Below are 26,596 nucleotides of genomic sequence, written 5' to 3' on the forward strand. Positions count from 1 at the left end.
GAAAGAAGTCAACATTTAAAAAGATGGATAAGTATTTTTGAAAGAACTGAAGAAATTCACGCTGTAGATTAAAAAAAAACTGACCGAAGATGAGAAAATGAGTGGCTGACCTGTGCGTTCTATGTATTCAACACATTTCTCAATGAAGAGTGGGATGGGACGCTCTGAAGTCACCAGATTCTGCAGGCGAACGCCAAAGTAGTTGCTGTCCCAGGTTCTCCGAGTGGGTGGGTAAAGTGGCTTCGGGGGCTTGGTCGATTTGGGCTACAAGTAAAAGGGAGATGAGAATTTTCAGAAGCTTCTGGAAGGCAATTGGGTGAATAGGAATCAAGAAATACTAAACAATAAAGAAAGTAGTAACAACAAAACAGGTCAGTAAGGAACATTAAAACAAGAATGAGCGACAGAACAAATACATTTAGAAGGAAGAAGGTCTTTTAAAGGAGGTTGAAAAAGTAAACCGTTAACAGATGCAGAGAGAATGTTGAAAGTTTAATAGCAGAAGCAGAAGAATCTTATAAAGCAGCATAACAGCAAAAAGATATGTTATTATTAAAGCTACATACATTTTTAACATTTTGTGAGTATTTGTACAAGACATTGTGTACAATGGTATGTGTTGTTTAGCAGTATTAACAGATATGAAATAGGAGGAGCAATGGAGGAAGACAGGAGAGGTCAGGAGAATTCATGTTGATGTGATGACAGCTGGGAGGAGTTCAGTCAGGAGAGTCGCAAGGTGCTGAGCTGGAAAAAAGAATGCAGACTGGAATTTTTCTAGATTAGCATGACTTGAAAGCATACTTAATTTTTCAGGAAAAATTCCATTTTGCTTGGCAAAATTATTTACTTTCATAAATAATTGCGCAGTGCAGCCTGTTTTGTACATTTAGGATTTAATTTGAATCATTTTCAGATGAGAACAGAACAAGACTAAATTCCTTTTTATCATGCTGGTAACTTAGATTTCTCCATACTATTTTCTGCTCTTCTGCAATTGGCCAGGACAGTCAATAGAGTTGTTCTTCATTCTCATCTGTTGATCTAAAAGCATCATAGTTCTAACAATGCTTAGTATTCATGGCCATCATGTGGCACCAGAAGGCATTTCTCTGCTGATTTGCACACTGACTTGGCCCATAAATCTTCATCTTGGATTTGTCCATGAGGAAAAACAAAAACGTCAGGTGTATGAACATGCTTTAGCACTGATACACCACTGTATAGTTTACCTAAATTGGGGAGTATGTTTTCTAATTTTAAACCATGCATTTACCAATAAAACACTACATGTCATTTATCCATACATCCATTATCTTACAAATGTATCCCTAGTCAGGTCATGAGGGAGCTGCACAGTGGTGCAGCAAGCAGGTTCTGGGTTCGATTCCCAGCCCGGGGTCTTTCTGCACGGAGTTTGCATGTTCTCCCTGTGCATGGTGGGTTCTCTTCAGGTACTCCAGTTTCTTCCCACAACATTTTGGAGCTTTCTCCAAAAACATGACTGTTAGATTAACTGGTCTCTCTAAATTCTCCTTAGGTGTGCGTGTGTATGTGCATGGTTGTGTGTCCTGTCTGTCTCTGTATTGCCCTGTGATGGACTGGCGACCTGTCCAGGGTGTACCTCTCGCCTGTTGACTTCTGGAGATAGGCACCAGCACCCCTCCCGACTCCACTAGGGAGTAGAGACAAGGGTGTAAGAAAACGGACGGATGGACGGACGGACGGACGGGTCATGAGGGGTGCTGGTGCCCATCTCCAGTTTTCAGCAGGCGAGAGGCAGGGTCATCATAAACTTGTCACCAGTCCATCGTAGGGCAATACAGAGACAGACACTACAAACAATCATGTACACACACTAACACCTCAGGAGAATTTAGAGTACTTGGGAGAGAATACCTGGAGAGAACCTATGCATGCTTAGAGAAAGCATTCGGTAACACTTTGACAGGATGTGAATTAGACTGACACAACACTGTCATAAACATGATATAACATGAAGGAGTCTTTATAAATGTCTATGACTGTGAAGTGTCATTCGGTAAATAAAGACACTCAATGCAAAGTCACTCTAAAAGTTGCATTGAAAGTGCCAACTTTGCATTGAAAATTTGATTATTTGCAAAAAAATGCAAAGCTGACACTTTTAATGGACTTTCAGTGCAACTTTTAGAGCAACTTTGCATTAAAGGCGTCATTATTTACCAAATGACACTTCATGACAACAGTCATAGAGATTCATAAAAACTCCCTTTATAACAGGTGTTATGTCATGTTTATGACAGTGTCATGTCAGTCTTATGCACACCCTGTCAAATAAAGTGTTACAGAGCATTCAAACTCCATGCAGAAAAACCCCAGGCTGGGATTGAAACCCAGGAGTGCAGTGGCACAGTACTACCAACTGCGCCACAGTGCAGCCCTAATTGTCATTTAGTCTGACCATTTCATATTGATAACTGTAGAGACATTTCTCAGACTTCTTTACTTGTTTTGCCAATGTATAATTGAATCTGTGCTTTTCCCGTTTTGTTTTTTTCACATTGCTGCTAGAAAAATTTCCCTACAGAAACAATAATACAGTGATACCAATACCTAACACATGCTGGTTAAATATATAGACTTTATGCACATTATATTGATGAATGGCTGTAATACAGATTACGGTTTTGGTAACAGAATTGGAAGAGACAATGCTACCAAAAGAGTCTTTGCCTTGGGGTCAGTCAGCTTATGAGATGAAGATGAAGTACTGCTGGAGAGGGTGGAGGAAACAGCAGGAAAGGCAAAGTTGTGACTGACTGATGCTGAAGCCCAAGACCTGCAACCTTGCTCCTTATCAAGACACAACCTTTTGAGTGTTGGCCCTAGTTCAGTTTGAGCTTGTGTGCAAGTGACATCTCCTTGTTGCCCAGCATAGATGTTATCAGAGGACAGAGAGCCTTTAAGGGAGCAGGGTTGTTGAGTCCTCACTGGCTCTGAAGCAGAGCTGGGAAGGTGGCTGGCACATGACCATGGCCTGCCGTGGGTCGAGTTCAGCATGTAGAACCATTTAAACTCGCTCCTGGCTCACTTGACCCTGGAGCAGCACCTGGGGTTTAGAGGAGTCACTGCTTTTCGTTTTGACATGCCCAAATTGTTGATCTAGGGGGCTGAGAAGTTCCCTGGGCTTCAGTCTTGGGAACTTCTTTCCAGGAAGAGTACATCTAGTTTCCAGGTCCAGAGGAAACTAGATGTACTCTTCTCTCCAGGAAGAGTCCTGCAGCTTCTATGCAGTGAAACATGTAAGAGGCCAAGGCCAGGAGGAGGAACCTTACCAAGTCGGCAATAGAGTAGTTACACCTCTCCACATTGATGTTCTTGCAGCTCTGAGATTTCCTTCAGATGTTTCTCCCCAAGTCTCTGCAGTTCCCTCTTTATATATGAATTCTCCATCTCAGAATCATCTTCTGTGCTCACCACAGAGAAAAGTACGATGGTGGTGGAGGTTGTATCCACCAGGGTGTGCAGGGGAGGCAGTGCTGGTCCTGCACTTCTGCTTCATGTCCCTTCTGTTGGTCACTTCAGGAGGAACAGAGATGATCTTAAATCAACCTCTAGTTCCAGAGCAGGTCACAGAGTGAGGAACGTCTTCTTGACAAAGAGGCATAAACAGCAGAGTCACTCAAAAGAGTCACTCAGGCTGGCCATTCTCTCACAAATTTGAAGGAACTGTTCTCCTGCCCAGTAGTATTGATCCCCTATTGGCCCCAGGGTGCCGTTTCCTGACCCTCCAGTGGTGCTGTCCAGGTCCAGAGGAAACTAGATGTACTCTGTCCCAGATCCCGGTGTCTCTGTTGCACTTAGTTTCAACAGTTTGATGGATACATGGGAGCATTATTCCTGGTAGAGCATGTACCTGAGTTTTTCATCCAGAGTCTTAATGGTGCTGGAGGTATCTTTTAACAGGTTTACTGTAGTGTAGGCCATCAACAAGTGGTACAAGCCCAAGTTTGCATACCTTGTGACTCCCAGTAGCTATTAGATGAAAATACTACAACATGCAGTAATACCCAAAGATTACCGCGATTTATGCAATGAGACATAAATCGAGACATGCAATGTCTCGATTATGTGCCATCATATGTGTACATCATATGAGAGTACACATATGATGTTATGTGTACTCTCATAACATCATAACACAGATGTATTCAGTGCTTAGGATAAATATGTTAAGATTTTGAGTAAATTTGCTTCTGGACATCTAGTATGAATCTAGCTCATTAAGGTGACTAACCTTTTGTTTGTTGGGACTAGTTTTGTTCCCCCATTTTGATACAATAAGCACTGACCTCCCTGTTTAAAGTTTTGTTCATTTGTTATCATTTGTTATAAAACCAATAAAAACTTAGATGAAAAAAAAGATTGTGTGCCAGTGTTGAATAATAGAAAAGACTCACCTTTTTCTGGTCCTTCTGTGTCTTTGATGTCTTCTTCTTCTTCATCTTCTTATCATCTTCAGGATCAGAGGTGATTGCAGGATTATCTATACCAATCTTCCATGGGTCAGCTGGGGAGAGAAGAGGGTCTTCCTCACTGCCTCTATGGGCTCTTCCCTTTTTCTTTTTCTGTGTGGCAGGGCAAAACTCTTCACCATCACTATCAGAATGAAATCGTCTTTGATAGGCCTTTGTTTTGCTGAAGAGGATCTTAGAACGATGCTTGTACTTAGATGGTCGCCTCATGGCTTGAGACTTTCGATCAAATCCGTTCTCCTCATCTCCTCCTGAATGGAGGAATGGAGGTGTAATTTTCACCAGACGGCTGTGCGCGTCTTCAGGTACAACATAGATGTTGTCACTGTGGAAACCTCTGGATCTAACCAGGGTGTCAACAGGCTCTGCATAGTTGTCTGAAGCTTCCACATCTTCAGTGTGTGAGACTGGGCCACGAGGCATCCTGCGATTGCTTCGCATGCCTGCCTCAATGGTTTTAAGCAGGTTGGGGTCGAGCTTCTTTACATTAGGCTTAGGGAGCACAGGTTTAGGTCGGACTGGTGGGGGCACTTTGTGGTTGCGATCATGGTCTCCGGCAGGTGTGCTGTGAACGGGGTACTCATTTCCCTCTAGATCAATCCTGTACTTTGCCCGCTCACTGGGTGTAGGCAGAAGTTGCACATCATCACCAATTGGACTGTAAGGTGGGGGGGCCTCATTATCATCATCTGATTCAGGATAATAGGCGGTGTAAGCTGGCAAATGACTATGAGGTGATGTGGGGAAAACATCTTCACTGGTGGTGCAGTCGCGAGTGGAGCTGTCAAGCAAGAAGGCCTTCTCAATGTTTGGCTTTTTTTCTAGCACTTCGTTGAAGAAGGGTGTAAAAACCTCCGTCTGCCGGTGATACTGTGACAGGGAATAGAGTGCTGTGAACTTAGCAGCAATCTCTGTGGCAATGTGCTCCCCTTCAGTCATGAGCTCCTTTATGGCATCACTCTCGAAGAAGTCCGCTTGACTGTCTGTTATCGCCACCATCTGGACGGGGATCACATCTTGAACTTCGGCCAAGAATGCCCGTAGGGTTGCCATTGATGCCTTGCGCTTGGCAGAGTAGACCAGAATATAGCCATGCACAAGTTCATCCTTCCGGACACCAATAGCTGAGTGGTAAGAGAGTATAGTGACTTGGATCCTTTTCCGGTTGTCCCCAATAATCTTATCGAGTATGAGTGTATTGCTCTGGCCTTGCTGTCCTGCACTACAGCAATGTGAATCTAAGAAAGGTGAGAGGATGAGGTCAACACTAAAAGGGTCCCAACACATAGCACACATGACTATTCTAAGATCTGTCTCAGCCATGTCTTTAATACACGGTAGGGGTGCCAAGACATCCAAGTTATGCTTAAGGCCTTCCAGCACTGCCCTGAGCCCCTGCTTAATTTGGAATTCTGTGAATTTCCTTGGAAAAGCTCCTGAGGGAATGTCAACAAAGGTACACTGCAACTTGTTTGCAAGCTGCTGGCCTTGGTGCCTTAGAATAGGTATGTTTTTGCAAACATTGTCTCTCTGACTTGAAAGAATGAGAATAAAAGGGAGTGGCTGAGCAAACTGATCTCGTCTATTCTGTGCTATCTCTGCTCTGATCCTACCTATGCAATCACCAATACAGTTGAGGGACTCAATAGAGTTAAACACACAAAAGCAGCCATGAGGTTTGAAAGTAGCAACCCATGTGTGACTGAATAGGAGAGTGGAGTTAACATCCACAGGAAGAAGCTCTAGTTCATAAATTTTACCATCAAGCGTGTACTCATCATCTGTGGATTGAGCTCGGATCTCATTTGCTAGTTCCTGTGAGAGCCCATCTTTTCCAAGAAGGCAGAGGTTGATCTTATCAATGTTGGCACTGGTATAGTAGAGATTTGAGCGTCCGTGGTCAAGCTGTACCAGCCTGTTGGCCAAAACCTGCTCTACTTTCAGATCTACACAGTTCTGTCCACTTAAGCACGTCTCCTTAGTGGGATGGTAGACAAACCCAATGTGTTTAAGGAGTAGCGACTCTCTATCTGGGGCAAGTTTCTGCAGTGCTCTGTACCGGGGCTCCTCATTTAGTACACTGTGAATTTCTGTCATCTTGTCACAACTGGGAGTTGCATTAAGATCCAAGTCATAAAACAGCTCAGCGTGCTCAAACAGCATTTCCTGAAAATCCTCTTTGGCCTTTTCAACTATTTCCTGCTGGTGCCTACAGTAAACATCCTTTCTGTCAGATTCAGTGATGTACTTGTAGGCCTCATCTTCCATGACAAAGCACATGACCTCCTCCCATGGTTGTCCTGGACTAATAAAATGAACCCTTTCCAGAGTTTTCTTGAACCTATCTTTCATCTCCACCCTTCTTTTCTCAGATAGCAAGTGCTGGACATGGGAATAGTAAATTCTCTCCCCATCAGGAGTATTAAGGAGGTCGAAGGGTATTCTACGATCACTATTATCAATGTGATCTGACTCATCCCATGGTGTATGATCCAGTACCACAAACCAACACTGGAAATCTTGCCGGTTTCGGATTATAGTCTGTGCCTCAGGCCATGACAGGTGTTCAACTTCCTCCAGGCTACAGAAAATATTGTTAAGGGTTTTTGGAAGTGTTACTAAGTACTCTTCCCGCCGGCGTTTGATGTGCTCCTGTTTCAGTTGTGCAATGTACTTTGTGAACATGGAGCGAGCTTTTCGAGATCCCTCTAGGGTGATAAACTCATCATAGTCTGGCTGACCTTTCAAGTTATTTATGACTGTTTTCCACGTAATATGATAGTCCCTCACTGTTTGCACAATGAGCTTCTCAAATCTTTCTGTTACTGAGGCAGCGAGCTGTCGATGGACTTTATAGGCATCCTGGTATGGTATAGTTTTAGGCTTTCCTCTTGTTTTATCAATCTGCTGGATAAGGGTATTGAAGCAGTGCTCTACGTTGACATTGAAACGTGCTGATGTCTCAATTAACATCAAATTCTTTTTGCTGGCCACAAAGGTCTGCAGATCCCTCAAATGCTGGTCCATATACTCATCACACTTTGAGGCAGCAACAACAATAGGTTTCTTTGACTTAACGATTTGTGAGTAGAGGCTGTTAATGAATTTCATTTGGTCATCAAATTTCCTATTACAACCCTTACTAACATCAACACAAAGCACAAAGCCATCAATGTTCAGTTTCCCATCAGGCATCTGCCTCTGGTCAAAGTCCTGCTCCAAGCCCAGCTGGTCAGTGCAGATGTACATAAGCTTCTCTGCTGACTGGAGCTTAGTTGCTGCAGCTCGTTTGGTATATGGCTGTAGATTTGTACTTCGATGTGGAAGAAATGTTTGGTCATCAATGAACTCAGTTTGTTCAATTACTTGGATTTTACAGTCCAAACCCTCCTCCCCCCGAATGTTCACCTCCCCCCAATAAAGGAAGTGGTCATTGTTGACTACACGTCCGCCAAAGTCTATTGTACTGAGCACTGAGGTGTGCTCAGAGTAGTAATTGTCTGCATCTGGGCGCACATATCGATTGCACAGGCAGGACTTGCCCACTCCACAGTTGCCCTTTTCTTTTTCAGTCCCAGAGAGGCCAACCACACTAATGGAAAATGTCAGGGAGCGTGCATCCTTATTCTTGGCCATTATATACGCCCACTCATTGCTAACTTGGTTACTATTAGGAAAAATAGATCAAGATTTCATTCCAGTTCAGTTGCTCAATGGGTCAGGGCTCTGGAGGTTTTCATTTTCCCTGGGTTTTACTCAATCTTTTCCTTCAAATTTCTTTCACTCCTTGAGAGACTTTTCCGTAAGCCGGGTTAAAGCAGCCAATGCCTTCTTTTATCACCTTCCTGAAAGATATGAAATTTGAAAACAATCAGTTAAAACCAGGCAAAAATGAATAAATAAATAAAACATACTAACAAATACTAACAAAAACACTTAGACATGTTTTTCCATACTTGGACCGATTACATCTGTTGGAAACATGAACATTTGAACTTAAAAACTAAAAAAGTTGTCAAACATCTTTACTTGGATCCAAAAGTCTTCTAAATTCTAAGTTTTAATTTTTGCTTTTTAAAACAAAATTAATTTGTAAAAAGACCTCCTGAGAATGAGTGGTAACATCAATCATTCCAAGAACACTGAATATCAGAAAAGAGAAAATGGAGTGCTTTCAACTAATTTGTGCTGAGACAAGATAGAAATGGAATGCAGTCTGGGCTTTTGAGTGACACTGACCTAGAAATGATTGGCTTTGCTGTGAGAATGAAAGATAAATCAATTCTGATTTGTTATTATAAAATAACTAGTAAATGTTATAAGTAGCCTTGGCATATACTTGTGAAAACAATCTGTGTCTTCTTCATTGTCACTCAATATTGGAACTCTAAATGTCTTATCAGTAGAATGGAGGACCACCACAGTCTACCGCTACCTTAACAAGCTAAAAATAAATGCCATACTGTCGCTGAAACAGGCAGAGCTGGACGCTCTTTGAGAACAGGAGCTATACTGCCTGCGCTACTGACATCACCGATCCGACCGGACCCATGGAGGTCCATTGTCGGTGGTAAAGTCCAGTGTCACTGTTTCCACCACCACACCAGACTCTATAAAGCACAGCTGATGCCGAACCAGATACAGCGCTATAGATGCTGGGAGAAATGTCAAAGACAAGCAGCGCTAATGGAGCTATTAGTACTGGAAATGCTATTGGAGCTAGAACACCGGTACCGAATGTGAAACCTCTACAACACCGAACGAAATGTTTATTCGTCAACAGCCGGACACATAGCTATAGAAGTTCTTAACAGATCACACAGTCCAACCAGAGGTAAGTGTCATTCATTGTTTCATTCACGAAACTGAAGGCAGCAGCAGCAAAACATCAGCAGCTCCTACAGCCAACTCTGTCCTCTTCCTCTGTTTGGTCCTCATAACCTGTTATTTCTAGCAAAGGAAAGTGTGATTTTCTCTGTAGATGTCCCCTTTTGTCTGTTTCTCGCAGTGACCTGATGATGGTGCAGGAGAGCATTAGTTTTAGTCAAAACAAGCTTGTTTTTGGACGTGCAGTGCATGGGCCGCTTAAATTGTTGCATGATGCTGTGGGACCTTCACAACCTCCGAGTAATTTAATCGACTACGTCAATGGTTTTAGACGGCGTTTGTATGTGAGGGTGGAAATGGCTATGGGAAAGTTGACCTCTTCTCAGGAGAAAATGAAAAGCATCGATGAACGTCAGGTGTGCTTTTGGAGTCCTACTGGGTACTCCATTTTTATGGGGGAAGGGGGTGACAATCACCTCCAGTCCAGTAGGGGCCTCTATTTTTCCTCTTTTCAGGAAGGAGATGGATGGGCTGCTAATTGAACACACCGGCCTGATGATAAAAGCTGACGTCCAGCCAGTCACTGGCCTGCTTGCTTGACCTCCGGATCAGACCGGAATGGGCAGCAACATTGGTTCATGCTCCTCTCAGATTGGCTGTGTAGTCCTCCAAGAGCTATATATTTTTTGTATGAATAAATTATTGTTTGTGCAGATTTGCTTGTCTGCCTCCCATTTTTGTGTCACGCCTTTGAGCAGGGCATGGCACAGAAAACTGGTTTAAATATTTAACAAAATTCTTCAATAAAGAGACAAAGAGAGTTAAAGGATGAATTAAGTTTTAAAAAGACTGTTTCATTTGAGGAAATTTTACATGATGGAATCAGGGTCGCAACTACATATTATTCAGATGGATGCGAACACATAAAAGCGCTCAAAAGTGCATACCTAAACGCTTTAAACAATCCCATTAAGGACGAAATAGCAACACTACATGAACCCGAATCTTCGGAGGACTTAATAAAACTGTCAATACGCTTAGATAATAGGATTCGAGCCCGAATTAAAGAAAGAGGCAATAGAAATCCTCCACCCAGACCTCTTCCCGTTGTTAGCCGCACCATCCCGGCTGAGCCCTCACCGAATTTTTCCAGCCCCGAAACCATGCAAATTGGACACACAAAATTGTCTCAAGAAGAGAGGCAGCGCTTAATGCGCTCTAAGTTGTGTCTCTACTGTGGCGAAGCTGGTCATTTCGTCTCCGTCTATCCCCTGCTGTTAAAAACCAATGTCCGCCAGTAAGGGCGAGGGAGCTGGCGGACCATCAAATAACCACAAATTCACCTCGTCTACTGTTACCTGCTTCTCTTACCTCTTCTCTTTTCTTCCAATTCGGTCTCCGCCTTGCTAGACTCTGGATGTGAACGTAATCGGTTGGATTCATGTTTTGTGCAGCAGATGGGAATTCAGACAGTCCCTCTCCCAGCCCCCCTTCGTGTTCTAGCCCTTGATGGCAAGATGCTGCCACAGATTACTCACCAGACCCAACCCATCCCACTAACCGTTTCTGGCAACCATAATGAGTGTATCTCATTCTATGTTTTTCCAACTGCAAGTACCCCGTTGATTTTGGGTTTCGAATGGTTGCAACAGCACAACCCCAATATAAATTGGGTAAGTTGATACATTGAATCGTGGTCTTTAACCTGCCATTCATCTTGTCTCTGCTCTGCCGTCCCGCCAGGCCCACCACCAGCAGACAATGATGAGGCCGATCCACCAGATCTCACTTCAGTGCCTGCTGAATATCACGACTTGGCTCAAATATTCAGTAAATCTAAAGCCTCGTCCCTGCCTCCCCACAGACCATATGACTGTACAATAGATCTGCTACCCGGGGCTCCTTTGCCCAACAGTCGACTCTACAACATCTCCAAACCTGAAAGGGAGACCATGGAGAAATATATACAGGAGTCATTAGCAGCTGGCATTATCCGCCATTCCTCCTCCCCTTTAGGGGCTGGTTTTTTCTTTGTAGGGAAGAAAGACGGATCTTTAAGACCTTGCATTGACTTCAGAGGGCTGAACCAAATCACTGTTAAGAACAAATACCCTCTGCCACTCCTCTCCTCTGCCTTTGAGCCAGTTCAAGGGGCCAAGGAGTTCACAAAACTAGATTTTAGGAACGCCTACCACTTACTCTGCATCAGAGAAGGGGATGAGTGGAAGACGGCCTTTTAGACTCCATTAGGCCATTTTGAGTATTTAGTGATGCCCTTCGGTTTAACTAACGCACCAGCGTGCTTTCAGGCTCTCGTTAATGATGTCCTAAGGGACTTTCTGAATGTGTTCGTGTTTGTCTATCTTGATGACATTTTGATTTTTTCCAAGAACTTACTTGAGCACAGGAACCATGTCCGTCTGGTGTTGCAGCGCCTCCTGGAAAATAAGTTGTTTGTAAAAGTGGAGTTAATGAAGCCTTTTCCAGGTTAAAAAGCCTTTTTGCCAACGCGCCCATTCTCATCCAGCCTGACCCCACCAAACAGTTCATTGTCGACGTGGATGCTTCAGATTCAGGAGTAGGGGCCGTTCTCTCTCAGCTCTCAGAAAGTGATCACAAGACTCACCCATGTGCCTATTTCTCCCGCAGACTGTCCCCAGCAGAGAGAAATTATGATGTTGGGGATCGTGAACTACTTGCTATCAAATTAGCATTAGAGGAGTGGCGACATTGGCTCGAGGGTGCTATTCTCCCCATCGTGGTTTGGACGGACCATAAAAATCTAGCTTACCTCCAGTCAGCTAAAAGACTCAATCCTCGACAGTCACGTTGGTCTTTATTCTTCTCTCAGTTTAACTTATCCATTTCTTTCCGCCCAGGATCCCGCAACGTGAAGCCAGATACCCCATCCAGACTTTTCTCTCCAGACGTCTCTGAGAAGGAGCCAGCCCCCATTCTACCTCCTAGCTGTTCGGTTGCTACGGCAACCTGGGAGATCGAAGATCTTGTTAAACAAGCACAACAGTCTGAGCCTGATCCAGGGACCGGCCCATCCAACAAGATGTACGTACCTACAGCTATGCGTGCCCGTGTCATCAGTTGGTTACACTCCTCGAAGTTTTCTGCTCATCCAGGCATCAGCAGAACCGTAGCTCTAGTTAATCGCCATTTTTGGTGGCCGTCCGTCCAAAAGGACGTTAAAGATTATGTCTTAGCCTGTCCCATTTGTGCTCGGAATAAGTCCTCCCATCAGCCTCCCTCAGGACTTCTTCAACCCTTACCAACTCCCAAATGGCCCTGGTAGCATATAGCTGTCAATTTCATCACCGGACTGCCTGTTTCCAAAGGTATGACCACTATTTTGACCATTAGTGATCGATTTTCTAAAGCTTGCCACTTAGTGGCTCTGAGAAAACTTCCTTCAGCCTTTCAAACAGCTCAACTCCTAGTTAAGCATTTGTTTAGATTACATGGTATACCTCTGGACATCCTCTCTGACCGAGGGCCACAGTTCACTGCTCAAGTTTGGAGAAATTTTTGTTGGGCTCTTGAAGCAAAGGTGTCACTCACCTCTGGTTATCACTCACAGTCAAATGGTCAAGTCGAACGACTTAACCAGGAGTTGGAGACCACCCTCAGATGTCTGACCGCCACCAATCCGGCCGACTGGAGCACTTACCTCCCCTGGGTGGAGTATGCACATAACTCCCACATGTCCTCTGCCATTGGGTTGTCCCCTTTCCAGGTCTCATTAGGTTATCAACCCCCACTGTTCCCGGCTGACGAAAAGGACATCTCGGTCACCTCAGTCCAGCACCACATTCGACGGTGTAGGGTCATCTGGAACAGGACCATCACCGCCCTGAACCGCACCGCTGAACAAAATCGTCGTTGGGCTGACCGTAAGAGGAGGGCTGCCCATACGTTTGTTCCTGGTCAGAAGGTTTGGCTTTCCACAAGAGACATCCCCTTGAAATCAATGTCCAAAAAGTTGTCCCCTCGTTTCATTGGGCACATTGTTGGCCCATCAGCGGTTCGTCTGCGACTGCCATCCTCACTTCGTGTCCACCCCACGTTTCATGTTTCTCAGGTTAAACCAGTCCATTCCAGCCCCTTGTGCCCCCCAACTGGGCCCCCTGACCCCTGGACATTGATGGTCACCCGGCTTACTCGGTCCGCCGGATTGTTGACTCTCGGAGGCGTGGGCGGGGTTGGCAATACCTGGTGGACTGGGAGGGCTATGGTCCTGAGGACCGTTTATGGGTGCCAGGCTCATTTATTTTGGATCCGTCCCTTATTTCTGATTTTTGTTCTTCCCAGTCCCCTGGCTCTTCTGGACCGCCAGGTGGCGGTCGTTGAGGAGGGCGGTAATGTTGGGTTTCAGGGTGTGGGGATTAGTTTGGCTTCCTTTTCAGTTCTTCGGCAGACCACCAGAGGGAGCCATTGGACCACTCTGCTGGAGAGGGCGTGCCTGCAGGCTCAACTATCCACACCTGAGGGGAATTATCCAGAGGAGTATATAAGCAGCAAACAGCCAACACTTCCTTGCCAGAGTGTTTGCCAGTTTTGGTACTCTAGCTCCTCAGTGTGTTTAGTCTAGAGACGTCTTGTTTTTTGATCCGAGTTTGTTCAGGCGTGGATGAGGCTTGCAGAAGAGGAGGAGGTAAAGTAACAATATTTGCTTAATGTCTACTCTTTTTTGCAAAGTTTCTGGTTTCCATGCTCACCACAGTACTGAGACTGCCTTCTTCAAATTGTTCGATGATATCCACATAAACGCAGACTGCAAAAAAACAACAAAAAAACAACACAGGACTGATTCTGTTGGACCTCAGTGCAGCTTTTGACACTGTTGACTATGACATATTATTGAAATGACTGGAGAGTTGTGTAGTCTGGTCCAGTCCTAAACTTTTTTTTGAATCTTACATAAAGAACAGGGATTTCTTTGTTTCAATAGGTAACTTCTCATTGAAGCGGACAGAAGTCATATGTGGGGTACCCCAAGGCTCAATCATAGGACCCATCTTATTTCTATCTATATGCTCCACCAGCTCAGGTTATAACAGAAAATAATATTAGCAGGGTTTCTCCCAGAAAACTTGCAAAGCCCGGTGTTTAATCGTGTTTTTGTATTAAAAGATGTTAAGTAGACAGGAAATGTAAAAATATTATATGTTATAATATGTTATTATATGGGTAATTATATGTTACGGGAAAACATTGCCAGTGAAATGCTATTTAAATCCACAACTAGTCTTAAAAACAACAAATCAAATAATATAATTAAAATGAATATCAATTATTTGCACTTCTGGTTAATCCAAATTAAGTCAGTGGTTTCATCAGGCCCCCAAGGGCTTCAGGAGCCCATAAATGCTAATATTTTAACACAGACCACAGATAAATATAACGTTTGTTTATTGAGATTATCAATGCTGCTAAATTTGATTTAATGGTTTCAGCATACACTAATTAAAAGATTTTAAATTGTTTAACATTTAAATGTAAGATTTTAAGGAGCTGGCAAGTTTACTTAGTAAAAGTTCAAAAAACAATATTCATAGTTAGATTGTTTTTTTTACCACAGCAATAATATGATGCTGTGAGTTTAATCTGAGTTTGAGCTCTGTTTGACCACAAATACTAATTACTAAACTGCAGTTATAACTGATTGTTTTTAGGTTGGCCAATTAAACTATTCCCTTCTCCCAGATTAAATCTAACACAGAAGCATTTAGTGGTGGTGATGTTTTTAGTAACAAAAGGGGCCCCTAAGTCAAATTTTGCTCAAGGCCTCAGACAGCCTTGGACCGGCCCTGCACGATGAGTTAAATCCGGTGCACTGTGCAGAGATGCGCAACACACGGGAGATTTAATTAAATGCTGCTAATGTGGCTTTGGTAGCTCTTCCATTTCATGTCTGTCGAGGTTTTAACAAGGGGACACAGAAACTATTTTGGTTGGGACCTGTTTCTCGGATCTTCGCATGGCCGCGCACATTAACTCTGGCTGACTAAGTGGACAAAGCATTTGATATGGTTTGATGCATCATGTAACCGGAAAAATAATAAAAATAATAATAGAATAATATGAAATCAGCTTGATGAGTGACAGCAAGGAGAACGCGAAAACTCCTCACCAGGCTGAACCTGCATGATGAGCTTAGTGCTGGTTCATTAACCACTAACGCTCTGTCCAACCGAGAACACATACATAAACTTTATCAGCACAGACAGAGCCAGGCGCTGGGCAGCGTGTTGAGATAGAAAAGTCACACAAAATTCTTGGTGCACAAATAATCATTCTCACCGCTCCTCAACGCACCTCTGAAAGCGACTACAAATTATTCCTGCGGTTCATGTAGAGCTGCACAACCAGAGCTAACCAGAGTGGGGTTTCTTCACAAAAAGTGAAGCTCTTGATTTACCAGTCGATCTACGTTCTTACCCTCATCTATGGTCATGAGCTTTGGGTCATGACCGAAAGAATGAGATTGCGGATACAAGTGGCCAAAATGGGTTTTCTCTGTAGGGTGCCCTTAGAGATAGGGTGAGAAGCTCGGTCATCTGAGAGGGACTCAGAGTAGAGCCGCTGCTCCTTCACGTTGAGAGGAGCCAGTTGAGGTGGCTCGGGCATCTGGTCAGGATGCCTCCTGGACGCCTCCCTGGTGAGGTGTCCCGGGCACGTCCCACTGGGAGGAGGCCCCGAGGAAGACCCAGGACACGTTGGAGGGACTATGTCTCTTGGCTGGCCTGGGAACACCTTGAGAACACTTGTCCCGGAAGAGCTGGAACAAGTAGCTGGGGAGAGGGAAGTCTGGGCCTCTCTTCGTAAGCTGCTACCCCGGCGACACGACCCCAGATAAGCAGAAGAAAATGGATGGATGGATATCCTAACTACATAGATGATACACAGCTCTACATTACAATGTCATTGGGAGACTGTGAACACATCAATTCTCTGAACTAGAGGTGTGCCGATCGATCGGCCACCGATCATAATCAGACGATTTCAGTGAAAAATATATGATCGGTGATCGCCAATCACTTTCTTGTTGCCAGTCACCAAAACCGATCAAATTTATCTCACACCGCAGCCTGCCTGTACAGCTGATCTCCTCTTTCCTTCACACAGCATAAGCGAGCAGCAGCAAATCCTAAGTGATGTGGTGAGGAATTTTAACGTGCAGAGTGAATGGGGAAGTTTGTGTGTTGCGGCGGAAAATTACCTCGGAGGTGAAGAATAGCAAAATGCATCAACACACCCAATCTAATATGACAATTTATAAAACAAGCATTTGACAGAGTATGGGTATATCGAGGCTCACTGCAGGAATAAGAGGACATCTGGAGCGATCAGACAGCAGGCAAAGCAGTGCACATCTACAAACACCCAGATTAGCATCACAGTCAAAAAGCCAAACAAATAACCCAAAAAAATGATTTAAGTCAACGACCTAACGGTGTAACAGGCTGGTTTTGCTCTCGCTCAGTGCATGGGTGGGGCATGTCCAGTGGGTGATCAGACAAAATGAGCAACAGCTGGACAATCCTTGGACTGGGGACAATAAAAGGCCACCCCAAAATGTCACATTTTGCCACAAGTCATAATGCCCCAAGATGTCTCAAGTTATGTCGGAGCGTGCCATTGGCATGTTGGATGTAGGGACGTCCACCAGAGCAGTAGCTGCACGGCTCAATGTCCATTATCGGACTATAGGCCATTTAAGAGTTTGTTTCCAACAGACGGGCACTACTGCAAACTGACCTCATCCTCGTCAGCCACGTGTGACCACTCCAGCACAAGAACTCCACATCCAGCTCATCCATCTGCGGCATCGGCTAAGACCAGTGACACACACAGTTGATGAGACTATCTGTCTGCACAACAGACACATCACACCTCAGACTGTCCGTAACTGCCTAGGAGAAGCCAACTTGACAAAATCCAATTCCTCAACCTGACCCATATCATGTTCAAAGGACTGTCGATCCACAGCTGTTTTGAAGATCAGTAATTACTGGAAGTATATTTTGAGTTTCTCTATACATTGTGTAACACAAATATTCATAAAACTCTTTACATTGGGTGTTTATATTTTTGTTCAGTGTATTTTACTGATTGCAGGTTTTTCAGTTGTCCTTTTGACTGAATAGCTGCTGTATTGTGCCTGCAAGTATTTTGCATGTTTTGTCTAAAAAACTGGGTGAATTTATTACCTGATCATTTTTCCACTTTGTCAGATCACTTAGGAGCATTCGTACACAAAGCGAAAAATTAACAGCCAATCCAGGTGATCCGCAATGATCGGCCCTCATGGGTGATCGGAATCGGGAGTAAAAAAGCATGATTGGACCATCCCTACTCTGAGCAGATGTTTAGAACAGAAAAATGTGTGGATGTGCCACAACTTTCTCCAACTGAACAGAAACAAAATTAAAGTTATCTTGGACCTAAAGTGTAACGATTTGGAGTCAGTGTACAGCTTCAGTTATTACAGCTAGAAACTAGAGATCAGGCATGAAATCTGGTAGTAGTGATGCATTCTGACCTGAACCTTCAGAGCCACATAAAAAGCACTTTTGCACTAGACAGCCTCTAACCGGTACAGTCGCAGCCAACCTCGGTGTGGTTCAGGTAGTGAGCTTTTCCCTTTATATGGTCTGTTCCTCACTGTTGAGCGCTGGTCGTGAGCGGCAACAACTGCATTCAGTTCTCCGCTGATGTCTGCAGCAACACTCAGCAAAGGAGAACCTCAAGGTTGTAGTTCTGAACTCAAATAAACCCAGATATTTAATTTTGTGTAATAGAAATTTATTACTGGCCCAAACAACAATAAAGCCTCAGATCAGTTATTATTTTGCAGCATGTTAATATAATTACATTCTGGCACTTTATTTTTTAAAAGTGCAAACTTCTGGGTTTATGTAACGCAGTCAAAAAATGTAAAAAGAAAAAAACTTAATCCAAAGGAAAACTAAAATTAATATCATAAGCTGATAATGTGTACTTTGGGTGTTTCACAATGTCAACACAAAAGTACAGCCTGTCAGAAAGCTGACCAGCTGCTCCATTTCTCTCTTCTTTATTACTGTATTGAGCTGCTATCAGAGCTGCTAAATCAAGATCATTCTGCTGCAAAACTTATCGTATGTGATCCTGGTGCTGATCGTGATTAAACTCATCTGTTCCTCCGTACTAAGCAGATGTCTGATAGCAGACAGCTAAACTTTAAAGTTGTTTTGGAGTTTTCAGTGATGTAAATCACAAGCAAATCAGCAAAAAGAAGTCAGCTGTCAATTAAATCGTTTTGTTGTCATACGTAGATTGGTCCTGCTAGTACTAGCCCTGAAGCAGGTACTGAAATCTGAGAACAGCTGGGCACGTAGGATTTGCTAATGGAAAACGAATCTAGCCGAGGTGGACCAAGACCGTACCAGATAGAAGTGGGCTAGTGGAAAACTAGAATTCTGCTGCTCATGTTCTCACTAAAACCAGAAAGATAGAACACATCACCCCAGTTCTAAAGTCCACCATGTTTTTATTAGAGGTGCACCGATTGCAGTTTCCTGGCCAATTGCCGATCTTTTAAAAAGCTTAACCTGCTGATTCCGATTTTGCCCAATAACAATTATTTTTGTCTGAAATGTTGCTCAATATAGCAAGAAAGTTGTTGAGTTGGCAGCAGTTGGGTCACTATTGTTAATTGTAAATGTGCAGACATAACTTGGTTGGCCGGTCTGTCAGTCAAACCTGTCTCACAGGAGAGCAGAAGAGGACAGTAATTGATTCTTACACATTTGCCAAGCTGCGTAAGATCGGCTTCATATGTAAAATTCGGCCGATCACAGATCTCCCAAAATTAAGGAAACCAGCACCAATAAATAGGTTGGCCAATAAATCAGTGCACCCGCTAGTTTTTACTCAAAAACATGGTGGACGGTCCCACCACCAACTTTATCAAAATTTCAGAGGGGAACCTTGTATAAGTTTCACTTATTGGATTTAACTGAGTCAACATTACATAATCACTAACTGTTATAAATTTCCACTTGCTTTGAAAGTAAGCAAGGCCAATAGTCCTGCATGTTTTAGATGTGCCTCTGTTACACACCTGATTTAAGTGAGTACTACCTCCTTAACATGCCTCCTATTGATGCAGAATCCTGTTAATCATCCATTTATTTAAGACAGGCATGCAGTAACAGGGAAACCCTTAAAACAGGACAGTGGCCCCTGACAATCTCTGCTTTAACCCTCTGAATGCGTGAGTGACTGACTATACAGTCTTCCGTGAGTGGGTCTTTTTGGACCCATATTTAAATTAATGTGGTTTTTTGCTACTTTTGTCATTTTGATTCAAAATTATGTTTTGTATAATACGTTCTACTGTGTTTTATTTCCCACAATAATTATTTAATGTTTGAAATATTTTCATTTTTCACTTTTTCATTTTTCGACACTGAGAAAGAGCTCAATTATTTCTGTGGACTATTCTACAAAGGAGAATCACAATAACTGGTCACCCACGAGTCTTACACTAACATCACTGTCTGTATTCTATTATGCTGTGTGTATCACACGTGTGAGTGTGTGTATGAATGTGCATTTATCTATCCATCCATCCATCCATCTGCGGTTTATCCGGGGTAAGGTCGGGGGGGCGGGGGGCAGCCTAAGTAAGGAGGCCCAGACCTCCCTCTCCCCAGCTACTTGTTCCAACTTCTCCATGGGAAATCCCAAGGCGTTCCCAGGCCAGCTAAGAAACATAGTCCCTCCAGCGTGTCTTGGGTCTTCCATGGGTCTTCTCCCGGTGGGACATCCTCAGAACATCTCACCAGAGAGAAGTCCAGAAGGCATCCTAACCAGATGCTCCTCTTGACGTAAAGGAGCAGTGGCTCTACTCTGAGTCCCTCCTGGATATCTGACCTTCTCACCCTATCTCTAAGGGAGAGCCCAGACACCCTATGGGGAAAACTTATTTTGTCCGCTTGTACCTCGTTCTTTCGGACATGACCCAAAGCTCATGAGGGTAGGAACGTGGATCGTCCGGCAGATCAAGAGCTTCGCTTTTTGGCTCGGCTCTCTCTTCACCTCGACAGACCAGTACAGCGCCTGCTTCACTGCAAACGCTGCGCCAATCCTCCTGTTGATCTCCTGCTCTATTTTTCCCTCATACGTGAACAAGATCACAAGACACTTGAACTCCTCTACTTGGGGCAGGACACCCTCCCTGACCAGGAAAAAGCACTCTATACTTTTCCAGCTAATTTATTTATGCATTTATTTATATAGCTATGAATAATTATTGAGTTGGTAAAAGAACAAACCTTGAACACATTGATCAACAGGTTTTGCATGTCATTCAACACATTCTCTCACTTGGTTTTCTTATCCAGGGTTTCAGTCACACACACAGACATGCACACACAAATAATACACATGCACAATATAGTTAGTATACATGGCAATGTTAGCTAGTTGGTTAGATAACTAGTATTAGCTAACTCTGAAGAAAGGTAATATGTTGATTCGTGACAATAACGCTGTCACAGTACTCATGACTGACACACAAACACACACACATTTGTGAGGTAAAAATAAAGATAATACTTATATGTAAGAGTTATTGCTGTGTAAAACATTATTCAGGGGTGACAGTTAGGTCTCAGTGCATTTGGTTCACAAAAAATGTTTTCCTGATAGTCACAGTTGGTAAGAAAAAGATTCCCATTAAATTCCATAGGAAATAAATGCAGGTCATTTTGGACCCACTCATGGAAGAATGGGGTAGCGATATAAAACATGCTATTTCTTAAAATGTATAAAAGGTAAATTAAAAATTTGAATTGCATGATAACATGTTTCTTGAGAAATACCTGGAATATGAAGTGATGATCTTTTTGCAAAGATATTGCAAAAAGATGACCTCACCGGGTCCAAAAGGACCCGCTTACGCATCAGAGGGTTAAACTAGGGCTGAGACAATTCCTTGAATGAGTTGAGTACCTCGATTACTAAAATTCCTCGAGGAAAATTTATCTGCCTTGAAGCTTCGTTAAATTAAATTTTAACGAAGCGCACCGTTTTAAATTAATTTTAGTATGTAACGCACCGTGTTCCAGCCGGATCATTATTTGTGGTGGGCAGTGCTCTTACTTCCGCCTATGAGTTGTTGTGAAGTGCTAGCAGCATGGTGTTGAATTGTGGGACTTTTTGTGAGGGTTTGGGGAGAAATAAGGACTGTTGAACCTTGCGGTGTGATGGTTGGACTATGACAGCATTGGTGGCGTCAAAATCGCGTCATCATGGTTTTGGACTGAACAGTAGGAATGGCGCTAAGAGAGACAGAGAGAGATCCTATTCCTTGGACAATCGTGAAAATATTCTATAGAGGACTCGATTACTAAAATATTCTTTTACAACAGCCCTACTTTAAACTATAAAACCCTCTGAATGAATGTCAGTTCATTGGGTACAACAAAACCTAACAAACTGTTTTAAACGATACCAAATTTGGTGAAAAACCCTGAGACAAATGTCACAGGCAGACTAAAAGAGATGACATTGAATATAATCAAATTATTCAGAGTCCTTGTTCATAAACACTTAAGAGAGCTAAAGGCATGACTTATTTCAAAACAACAGGATAAATAATTGCTATTTTCAACACAAATAGTGTCCACAATATAACTTATTACTTTGAGAATTAGGTTAGCAACTCTTAACTCAGAATTATAGAAAATGTTCCACTGATAGGCCTGAAAGTTAGGCTGAAGGAAACCTGTGAGAGCATAGGCACATTGCTAACATTCAGAACATACATTAAACTAGGGCTGTAGTGATACAATAATCTCATGATACNACCTTCTCACCCTATCTCTAAGGGAGAGCCCAGACACCCTATGGGGAAAACTTATTTTGTCCGCTTGTACCTCGTTCTTTCGGACATGACCCAAAGCTCATGAGGGTAGGAACGTGGATTGTCTGGCAGATCAAGAGCTTCGCTTTTGGCCCCGCCCCCCCCTCAACACCAAAAAACAAGAAAACCCCCGCCTCAACGCAAAACCCGACCCAAACCCCCCGGTGAACCCCCGCCCCAATTTTCCCCTCATACGTGAACAAGATCACAAGACACTTGAACTCCTCTACTTGGGGCAGGACACCCTCCCTGACCAGGAAAAAGCACTCTATACTTTTCCAGCTAATTTATTTATGCATTTATTTATATAGCTATGAATAATTATTGAGTTGGTAAAAGAACAAACCTTGAACACATTGATCAACAGGTTTTGCATGTCATTCAACACATTCTCTCACTTGGTTTTCTTATCCAGGGTTTCAGTCACACACACAGACATGCACACACAAATAATACACATGCACAATATAGTTAGTATACATGGCAATGTTAGCTAGTTGGTTAGATAACTAGTATTAGCTAACTCTGAAGAAAGGTAATATGTTGATTCGTGACAATAACGCTGTCACAGTACTCATGACTGACACACAAACACACACACATTTGTGAGGTAAAAATAAAGATAATACTTATATGTAAGAGTTATTGCTGTGTAAAACATTATTCAGGGGTGACAGTTAGGTCTCAGTGCATTTGGTTCACAAAAAATGTTTTCCTGATAGTCACAGTTGGTAAGAAACAAAGATTCCCATTAAATTCCATAGGAAATAAATGCAGGTCATTTTGGACCCACTCATGGAAGAATGGGGAGGCAATATAAAACATGCCATTTCTTAAAATGTATAAAAGGTAAATTAAAAATTTGAATTGCATGATATCAATAACATGTTTCTTGAGAAATACCTGCAATATGAAGTGATGAAAACGTTTCATTGCAAAGATATTGCAAAAAGATGACCTCACCGGGTCCAAAAGGACCCGCTTACGCATCAGAGGGTTGAACTAGGGCTGAAACAATTCCTTGAATGAGTTGAGTACCTCGATTATTAAAATTCCTCGAGGAAAATTTATCTGCATTGAAGCTTCGTTAAATTAAATTTTAACGAAGCGCACCGTTTTAAATTAAATTTTATTATGTAGCGCACCGTGTTCCAGCCGGATCATTATTTGTGGTGGGCAGTGCTCTTACTTCCGCCTATGAGTTGTTGTGAAGTGCTAGCAGCATGGTGTTGAATTGTGGGACTTTTTGTGAGGGCTTGGGGAGAAATAAGGATTGTTGAACCTTGCGGTGTGATGGTTGGACTACGACAGCATTGGTGGCGTCAAAATCGCGTCATCATGGTTTTGGACTGAACAGTAGGAATGGCGCTAAGAGAGACAGAGAGAGATCCTATTCCTTGGACAATCGTGAAAATATTCTATAGAGGACTCGATTACTAAAATATTCTTTTACAACAGCCCTACTTTAAACTATAAAACCCTCTGAATGAATGTCAGTTCATTGGGTACAACAAAACCTAACAAACTGTTTTAAACGATACCAAATTTGGTGAAAAACCCTGAGACAAATGTCACAGGCAGACTAAAAGAGATGACATTGAATATAATCAAATTATTCAGAGTCCTTGTTCATAAACACTTGAGAGCTAAAGGCATGACTTATTTCAAAACAACAGGATAAATAATTGCTATTTTCAACACAAATAGTGTCCACAATATAACTTATTACTTTGAGAATTAGGTTAGCAACTCTTAACTCAGAATTATAGAAAATGTTCCACTGATAGGCCTGAAAGTTAGGCTGAAGGAAACCTGTGAGAGCATAGGCACATTGCTAACATTCAGAACATACATTAAACTAGGGCTGTAGTGATACAATAATCTCATGATACATGATATTCTGCCCACAATACAATATATATTGCGATATTCAGTAAACAATACAATTCAATACACTTTTACGATTTTCTGAAAGACTTTAGAGGGACAGAGTGATTTTGGTGACATTTTGTGACTGTTATAGAGTTGGACTGAATTAATTTAACTGAAAACTAATTAAAAGCACCAACTACACAATACCTGGCTCTGGTTGGACATGGACACAGACTTAAAGTCAACAGCTGGACAAAATGAATCAAAGAAGTGGTGAGAAAACATGTTTCTTTTAACTGAAACAGTACAAACTGTAGCTTACATGCATTTGTAAAGTAAATAAAGTGCAACAAGTACCTGCTCTGAATAGTTTGATACCTTTTTAACCTTGACACTTAACATCTGAAGGAATCACTCTAAGCCTGATGACCTAATTACTCTCCTGGCGAAGCAAACAGTGAGTGAGCAAGGTGACAGTTGGATGTTACGATACTTGCGGATGAATATCGATTTTTTTAGGAAAGAAAATATCGATATGTATCGCAAAATCGATATTGTCACACAGCCCTACATTAAACAGAGCGTCAGAACTACCCTTGACAATCTGCAGCAGAATGAAAATAAATGGCAGTGCTTTTTTGTTGTTTCCAGTTCAAATTTTTGATCATAACTTCTCATTAGTGAGAGATAGATTGTGTGTGAACATACTCCACTCATGACAAAATAAGGAAAAAGATGTCTACTTTAAAAAAAATTTGATAGATGTAGACCATCTATAAAGACCATCCCTGCAACTTGTAGACAAAGTCAATAACTAATTTAGAATTGTATAATTTGTCTGTTAAACTCATTTTATTAGTGTATAAACTTTCTTTAGAAATGTTTCAGATTGCCTATCTAAACAGCAACAAAGAAAGTAAATGTGTGGGTTTAATGACAATGATTTTGCCGGAGGAAAGAAGTGTCAGTGCAGGAATAAACAGGTTAGAGAGGATTCCTTTGGAATTAAAGTGGAACTAAGAGACTGAGTTGGAATAATGCGACAGTGCTCCCTTCAATAGTCACACCTGCAGTTTTGCGCCACAGTCGTAAAATATCGATCTCGCCCTAAAAAGATTAGGAGAGAGGAAAAATACACACCTCTAATCCCCTTTGACAACGTTAGCTGAACACTGCTAACCTAGCAGAGTGAGTTAGCTAACAGCTAGCGTTAGCACCAACCCGGACGGAGATTGCTCGAGTAAAAAAAACACAATCTAGGCTAGTTTACCAGACCAGGTCGGGTTCTGGCACTGGTTTACTTGAACACTCCAAGTTAGAGTCGTGCGGGTACCTTTCGTCCTTAAATGAGAGTGCTGGGTGAGCTCATAAAGTCGTTTCAGATACATTCCCCTACCCACCTAATAACATGGTGGCTCCTAGATCCATATACCACGGAAAACAGAAGGAAGCATATCCACGTTCGAAGGTTAAAAAAAAACATATATCCCTTTTTCTGTTGGCAGTCGGGTTCTCCGAAAAAAAAACTCCAAAGCCAGGTTTGATTTGAGGCGTAATACTGTTAGGTCATTACAACCGATAAGTCCATATTTTACTCTTGTCCATGTTAGGCTAGTATCCACTGAAAACTGAAAGCTGGCTTTGCGGACTTCCTCCTTCTCTCCCAACAGCACTGCCAAGCGGCAATGGCGACACACACTCGCTCCCTGCTCCCCCGCCCTGTATGTCTACGTATATCAGCCCATCCCTTTTCATCCCGGTTCACCCACACCTGTCCCTCTCTCCCTCGTCATATTCAGATTGTAGGTAATTTATGTAAAGGCCTTTTCACCTGTATGCAAATACAACAAACTGTGTTCGCGAGTCAAATTATCAGTGATAAAAGTAGACCGGATAACTTAGTCTTACTGGACCCAAATGGAACTTCATAACGTAAAACACCTCATTATAGAGTTGGTTATTTATGATTTAATGAAACTTGTACGACAAAAAAAATATTTGGTTAAAATATGAGTACACTGCAGCCTCATCTCTGCACAAATACGCATACCATATTACGAACGAAGAGAAATCTCTTTGAAATTTCTGAATAGTCATATGCAGAGTTGGGAAACTAATTACATTTATTAAATTACATTTACTTGAGTACCTTTAAAAATACTTTTAGGAGTATTTTTATCACACTATACTTTTTACTTTTACTTGAGAAATTTTTAATGAAGCATTGCTACTCTTGAGTAAAATTTCTTGATTTTCTATCATCACTGGATGAAAGACAGATATGTTTTAAACAAAGACACAGACACACACATTCAGTTTTTGATAAAATTTCATAAATTTTATATGAAATTGATCTGGAGAAATGTTCTTTTGCCTGATTTTGTTACTTATATGAATTATTGACATTTTGGTAACTTTATATTTTGGTGCATCTGATAATGTAATTTTTTAAATA

The 26,596-nt window shown here is 42.4% G+C and overlaps 1 protein-coding gene across 4 annotated transcripts; it reads right to left on the reverse strand.

Moving 5' to 3' along the window:
* LOC103129906 (rho GTPase-activating protein 5-like) lies at positions 1 to 25,847 on the reverse strand. Of its 4 annotated transcripts, XM_016665497.1 has the most exons (4): positions 25,542 to 25,847; positions 23,552 to 23,637; positions 4,443 to 8,362; positions 1 to 264 (listed from the first exon to the last, which is right to left on the reverse strand). In XM_016665497.1, exons 3-4 carry the CDS (start codon positions 8,151 to 8,153, stop codon positions 16 to 18), a joined length of 3,960 nt encoding a protein of 1,319 aa, XP_016520983.1. In that variant the 5' UTR covers positions 8,154 to 8,362; positions 23,552 to 23,637; positions 25,542 to 25,847; the 3' UTR covers positions 1 to 15. The 4 variants fall into 4 exon arrangements, with proteins under 4 accessions (XP_016520983.1, XP_007541197.1, XP_016520985.1 ...); XM_007541135.2 differs by lacking the exon at positions 23,552 to 23,637; XM_016665499.1 differs by lacking the exons at positions 23,552 to 23,637; positions 25,542 to 25,847 and adding an exon at positions 21,507 to 21,607.
* Between the last annotated feature and the right edge of the window lie 749 nt (positions 25,848 to 26,596).

The sequence above is a fragment of the Poecilia formosa genome, unplaced genomic scaffold, assembly GCF_000485575.1.
Source record: "Poecilia formosa unplaced genomic scaffold, Poecilia_formosa-5.1.2 Scaffold591, whole genome shotgun sequence".
Classification (NCBI taxonomy): domain Eukaryota; kingdom Metazoa; phylum Chordata; class Actinopteri; order Cyprinodontiformes; family Poeciliidae; genus Poecilia; species Poecilia formosa.

Bases quoted from the DNA above. Each gene is read 5' to 3' on its own strand.
- LOC103129906 (XM_007541135.2), bottom strand. From the start codon at position 8,153: ATGGCCAAGAATAAGGATGCACGCTCCCTGACATTTTCCATTAGTGTG. The intron at 265-4,442 runs GTGAGTCTTTTC...TTTTACTTGTAG, and splicing joins CACAGAAGGACCAGAAAAAG to CCCAAATCGACCAAGCCCCC.